The following is a 6650-nucleotide window of genomic DNA, read 5'->3' as shown; positions in this document are numbered from 1 at the left end:
ATTTTCAAACCGTTCTGGAAAAATTATTTTCTGCTGCAGGGGTTAATTACAATCATTCTTTGTGAATAGATATACCCCCGAAATCCTGCCCACTTTCGAGAAAAAAATTCTTTTCCGAAAATATAATATAACAACAGCAATATTTCTTTTGCTTTATTTTTCTTTATTGATTCCTTACATTTACTATTTACATGTAGTATATAATCGTATACGTATACATATATTACTATTTTTAAGGAGGGAATATTTTTGTACAATAAATATATTAACTTTCAGTTGCGATATACATGAATTGTGCTATAGTTAAAAAATATTAAGTTTCCGCAAAGTTTTGGGTTGTCATACAGTAAGGTTAGATGAAGGGCTGTTTGAAATTCTATCAACAACGGGATAAATACTTGAAATTCGATACCGTCGAGTCAATTAAAAATTTATCTAACAAACGAATCTTCAATGTTTCTTCACAATTATATACCATCGTAGTATGATCTGTAAGTAGGATGCCATTTGCGTATATGGACAGTTGGCTTTCTATTTTCCCATTGCGTCTGTTGCGTCGAAATATGTAACATGATTGGTTCACGGCGTTGATGTTGTTGCGGTTCAATGGTAATATCCAACTTCGGCACACGCGAAGCTTGAGGACCTGAAAAATTTCTATCATCAGTCCATCGATCATTAAAGATGGTTCCATGTTTCTAAACACCGTGTTACTCGAAACTCATATCGAAAACTAATTTTATTCATTCCCAATTTGTCAGTTGATCTTTTATTCGTCTCGAACTTGCATTACGAACTAATAAAACTAATCGTGGAATACAGTAAACATTTCTGATTGATGCATCCTACCGTTATTATTATGATTCGGATGAATGTTGGTCCAGATCGGTTGTCTGTGGCCTTGTTCCGGGAACCGGATATGCATGCCTTCCGAGAGCACAATGGTTCCTGCGCTCGACGAGGCGGAAGACGTTGCGTGGCCATTTTGGACAGTCCCGGACGAAGAAGCAGCAGCCCCGTTAACAAAACCAGGCGCTTGATTATTAACGATTCCTTGATTACCATGAACAGGATAATATTGGTTGGCAGCTGCCTGACTTATAGAGCCAGCAATTCCTGACGGTCCCGCAGCAAATGACAACGATTGACTCTGCGAAACGGTACTGGAAACAAATTGCTTCATTATTTATAATCGAGGAGCGTTTATGGAAAACTATGTAAACGCCAAAGTTAGAAGAAACGTGTTATTCCGTGACTTCTATTTATCTTCAAATCGTCGAATCATTTTCTTTTCGATTATACCACGGCCATTCTAATAATAAAAACGTACGGATGGTTGAAGCTGTTGCTCTCGGAGTATCCAAAGCCTTCGGGACCTACTTGGAAGCCCAAAGAGTGTGCATTGTTTCCTGTGTTCAAGTTTATATTTGTCGTGATCGGAATAGTTAAAGATCGTTCGTTCTTCACGTCGGATTTTTCGTTCACTTGCTCCGGTATGAGCTCCGGTGGCGTGTTCCATCGTCGTTCGTCCTCCCCCGTAAGAAATGTGCGATCATCTACGGATTGAGACGCATCAGAATGTCTGTTGCTTACGGATTTATCGCGGTTCGATCACTGTACACTCAGAAATTTACGAGACGAGAACGCATCGCGCGAGACACATATTTTCAGCTTATGGAAATAGTAATTTTTACCTGCCCACACGACCAACAACACTAAACACACTGGTACGATGCAGAGACTTGTTCTGGCCATGTCTAACAGAGTTCTGACTTCTCCGTGCCAGCTCTTCGTCCTTTTTTAATAAGTATGAACGACCTTAGACGCCTTATTGATATTCAGCGTGTGTCCATCGACGTAATACTCTTCGAACAAACGGAGTTTCAATCGCATGATGAGTCGTATGGCACGTAAATAAAAAAATGCGATTTTCGGTGAACACCCATCAATTTGGGTTAATGTAATCTTGAGAACGAAAGTAGACAACGAATTTACAATTTATCGAACACTTTCTAGAATTTACTGTTCAGTAACAAATGTGAAACAATTTATTAAGGATCTTGGACGGTTTTCTTTGGTCTGATTAATTCAAATTATTGAAATGTCTGTTCCTTTTTTAACCATATTAGTTTCGTGGGTACCGAATAGAAATCTAGAAAACGAGACTGATGTCACGATCTATAATTATTTCGATACTGATTGACCTTGTATTCCGCAGTGATTTAGAACGCATTTTTCCAATCAGATTTTTCAGATTTTACGTTAATCGAAATCGATCTACGGTTTTAATGCAGTTACACGTATCAAAAGATAACAGACGAAATAAGAGGTCGTTACTTTCACCGGATGAATTGGTTCGAAGGCCCCGCGAAGGTAATGCTATTAGACACGATCGGATTTACTTCAATGTTATTTACAAATTTTATTACAGTGCTAATTTTTATTTTCGTCTAAAAATTTACAAACGATTAACATTTGAACCTTATCATTCGACGATAACAATAATTCATGTCTTCTTATATAAATCGTAGGTGTTTCAATGTATTAATAACAGTCGACCTTTCCTTTCTTGGATCCTTTTCCAAAAATGGGTACATTAATACATAAAAATAAAAATATCCTTTCCCAGCTTCTCAAAAAGGAGGATTCAGCTTATTTTTCTTGCGCTGTTACTCTTCTTGGCAATTTGAAGAACCATTTTCACTTTCAGTTTCCTTCCTAATTTCCGGTCTGTAAACCATTTTCAACCTGCGGTTTCGCTAACGTTGGTATCGTTTCACCCATATCAGGCTCGTTCACAATCATAGTAGTACTCTGTACACCGTCATTGTTTATCGGTGTCAGCGTCGATTCTTTCATTTCGCCCACGCTGTCGCCATTTGTCGTTTCAGGAACACTTAGCGCCAAATCTTTCTTCGTATCTCCAGTCGCGTCAACTTTTTCTTTCCCCTTTTCGTCCTTCGTATTTTGAGGTTGCCCTTGCGTTCGATTATTGCTAGTTCCCGGAGCCAATGCAGCATCGCAAGATGTCTTCTTAGTAGCTGTTGAATGAACACATTTTAAAAATTGTGATAGATCGTTGATTACGTCTGTCACTCTTGTTGCTTGCAATTGTCGTGTTACCTTCGGTGAATTCTTTAAAAAGTTGGCGAATTTCTTTCTGGGACTTCTCCAGTGCTGAAATCTTCTTTCCCAACGTAGCTATGGCGTCATCGTCCTCGTCTTTAAACAAGCCGCTTATCGAAAATGTCGGCATCCAGGAGTTGTAGGAACGGGCCTGAACCGTTGATTCTGGTTTGACCGTCCTTGTGACTCGACTAGTTTCAATATTGACTGACCAACGGTTCGAGAGCGGGTTACCTGAAACACACATAGCCATAGTTTTCTTTAATCGCTATGGGAATTTCGTTCCTTCGATTTCTTAACGCCGCCCACGCGCCAAAATCCAACCTCAACATTTCGATGGTCGTAATTGAATTCAAAATATGTCGAGTTAAACACGATTATTAGTCGAAGATCGAAGTAACGCAGATGCTATGGCTGTTTTATTACCGTCTCGTGGAACGTGAACACCTTTGAACAGTACTATTATATATTACAACATTGTTTGAAAATTATATGCGTCATTGGATATCCACGAACTGTCAGGCGATCGGGCATTTCGTGGCATTAAATCATCGGAACGTACGATCGATCATAATTTAATCGACTTTACGTTTCCTTATTAAATGATGCAAACGCATTTCTCGGTTTTTAGTTAAACACACGAATGATTCATGTTACTCGTATTCTTGAAAAACACGCTTTAGTCATTGTTATCGATTACATTGCATATATCATCGAATATCGAAGGTGTTGAGACTGTCGTCGGTTTAAATTAGCTGCATGGATATCAATTATTTCAAACGAATAGCTTGGATAATTTGAATGTTAAAGGCAGCGCAATTTGAAAACGATCGCGTTTAAAAATTTAGTTAAGCTACATCCTAAGTAATAAATAACTAATCGTCAAAAAAGTTACCTCTGACATCGCGATGCAACGCGACGAATATCGTGAATACCAAAACTATCACTTTCATCGTGATGTCTTGAAGTTTGTCGTTACTTCCTCATAAGTTACACAAAAACAAAGCCCTTACTGAAGCTTCTGCCCTCGATGGTCGATTTATATACCTTTGTTGAACCCATTAGCAGGACCCATTATTTTGCTCACTGGTAGATCCTGTCCTGACCATTAGGAACTGCGTTATCTTTACGATACTGAGGCATTTCTGGTGCATATTGTTTTCACTTATAATAAGTGGTCTCGAAACACAGGCGTATCGGTTCACCTAAGGGTTTCTTTTACCCCAAAATGTACTTATCGCGATTGATAACGGTAATGCACAAGATTTCATGATTATCGTCTATTGCGTAACGAAACGTCGTCCTGTTAACACTCTTTGAAACGAGGAAGCGAAATATTGGATGAATATGGCATTTGCAGGGAGACGGGAAGCGAGAAATATTTAAATTACAATGTAATTACCATTAATGTTAACAACTTCCTCCTGTCTTGGTGGCAAAAAAATTTCGTTTTGGATACCTGAAATAATTACACGGCAGATGGACAGAAATTTCCGACTTCAATGTGTCGTTTCGAGAGAAGGAGATGTGTCAATAGGTTTTTTCTATCCACTGTACATGCTCGAGTCGTAGCTAGGTTACATGTCTTGACATTGAACCCGAGAGGCAGATGTTCCTCGCCTTCAGAGACAATGGACGCCTCCGTGAAACGGAACGAACGGCCGTTCCGATGCCACGGCGAATTAATACGCAGAAGGTAATCAACTTTCGCGATTGGGTATTCCCCGGCAGCGTCATTCGGCCGTTTCGAGGCAAGAAATTTATCTAGCACCAGCACGGACAAGGATTTACGTAAATCTGCTTTGATTCGAGTCACTGCGAATTATCGAACAAACTGTTTACGCGAAATTAATAAAAATTGAAAAAAAATTTTCATCCTACTCCATCGTCCGGCGAGTAGAAAATATTTGTCGACGCAGGACGCCTACCGATGCAAACAGTCGATGGCAAAAGTATTCGTTGGAGATTCCGTTCGAACGAATTATTAAGTAAGAGATTTCTTTAAATTTGCTTATGTTTTTATTTTATGTTAAAATGTACTACGATTACTGGAACACAGCAAGCGTCTATGTTAGTATGCACACTCGAAGGTATTGACTCCCAATTAGTAGAACGTGGCGTTTCCAGTGTCATTTCACCAACCGGAAGTCTAGTACCGTAATATATGCCCCGTAACTACGCGACAGATTTAATGTCCCCCAGAGTGTGTACTACGAAATATGTTAAACAGGATCGTAACTACGAAAATAAATGTTCTTGAAAGTTAGAAGACCTTATGTATCATTTGTGAAATAGTATCAGCTTTTCTTTCCATCAGCGTTAGTCCTTTGGAAGTATCTCTATCGATCATCCAAATTAAATCGTGACCAAGAGCAATCTTTCGTGAATTACGAATTTTTCCGTAAACTTATGCAACAATGTTTATTCCAGCGAAGGGACCGCGTCGTTAATGACAGTTTCCACGAACGTAGGTGCAAAAGGTATCAATTTGTTACCTGCTACCCAATCATTAATCAACCATACTATCATCCTAATCGATTCATCGATCTAACCATTCGAGCAACACCAATCGTTTGCTTATTCATCTTTATGCACGATTTTGTTCTTCTTGAAAATAAAAAAATGCCGAACGATTGGCCTCAATTATCTTCGATCGCTCGTCACGCAAAACAGGATGTGAGAACAATTACGTTTCGACGTGGCGATTATTATTTATCGCGGGAGCGTAATTCTTCGATAGGAACAACGAATGATAAGTCAATTCATTATGCTTTAAACATTGTGATTCGTTCCTTCGAAGATGTCGATAATTGGATCTGGATCGTTAGCCCAATGAAAATTGACGAAAAAAATGCCACAGTCGAAATCTGCGATTCGATCGAACGATAATTATTGTCGAACGCCGTTTAACAATGACGCAAGCAATCATTGAAATTTCTGTCGGGATCGAACGGGACTTCTGAACGAATATTTTAAACCGACATTAATTCATAAACATAACTGTGAAACTACTTACTGTTTGCTTCGATCTTTTTCTTCGGTATCACGGGTTTATCGGAAACGATGCATGAGTTGCAATGGATAAAACGTGATAACGAGGAAAACTGGATTTCGATATACAATACGTAATAGTAGCAAGGTTAGTAGATCATTGTACAAAGTCAATGCGAATCACAGATCTTGTTTTCAATTCAAAGTAAACTGTACATAATTTACAAACGCGAATCGAAATAATTTATTCAGGCTCTTGGTTTGATATTAAAATTTGATAAGATTCTAAGTCTAGATTCTAAGTTCTTCCCAGCATAATTATTCGGTTTAAACTCTTTGGATCGACATGAATTCTGATCATTATAATGAAACGTTTTATTAACGTAATAAGAAATAGTGGGGGGCTCTGCTACATTTCGTTCTATGTGAAAATGTTCGTCTTTTCATGTAAATCATAATTAAAACATATTTTTCAGCGAACAAAAATTGTTTTCGCAGCGTTCACTTTCTTTTCTCGCGAGCAATAAAAAATG

The 6650-nt window shown here is 38.5% G+C and overlaps 2 protein-coding genes across 2 annotated transcripts; both read right to left on the bottom strand.

Annotated features, from left to right (window-relative positions):
- Window positions 1-234: 234 nt before the first annotated feature.
- On the bottom strand, window positions 235-1783 carry LOC122401622. The gene is made up of 4 exons (XM_043403859.1): window positions 1695-1783; window positions 1331-1556; window positions 850-1163; window positions 235-646 (listed from the first exon to the last, which is right to left on the bottom strand). Exons 1-4 carry the CDS (start codon window positions 1753-1755, stop codon window positions 468-470), a joined length of 780 nt encoding a protein of 259 aa, XP_043259794.1. The 5' UTR covers window positions 1756-1783; the 3' UTR covers window positions 235-467.
- Window positions 1784-2483: 700 nt separating this feature from the next.
- On the bottom strand, window positions 2484-4210 carry LOC122401624. Its single transcript, XM_043403862.1, has 3 exons — window positions 4022-4210; window positions 3124-3360; window positions 2484-3041 (listed from the first exon to the last, which is right to left on the bottom strand). Exons 1-3 carry the CDS (start codon window positions 4077-4079, stop codon window positions 2719-2721), a joined length of 618 nt encoding a protein of 205 aa, XP_043259797.1. The 5' UTR covers window positions 4080-4210; the 3' UTR covers window positions 2484-2718.
- Between the last annotated feature and the right edge of the window lie 2440 nt (window positions 4211-6650).

The sequence above is a fragment of the Colletes gigas genome, unplaced genomic scaffold, assembly GCF_013123115.1.
Source record: "Colletes gigas isolate AHSC1104 unplaced genomic scaffold, ASM1312311v1 Colletes_gigas_Sc00026, whole genome shotgun sequence".
NCBI classification, from domain to species: Eukaryota; Metazoa; Arthropoda; class Insecta; order Hymenoptera; family Colletidae; genus Colletes; species Colletes gigas.
Note: the sequence above shows the minus strand (reverse complement) of the source record. Positions and strands in the feature narration are given on the sequence as shown.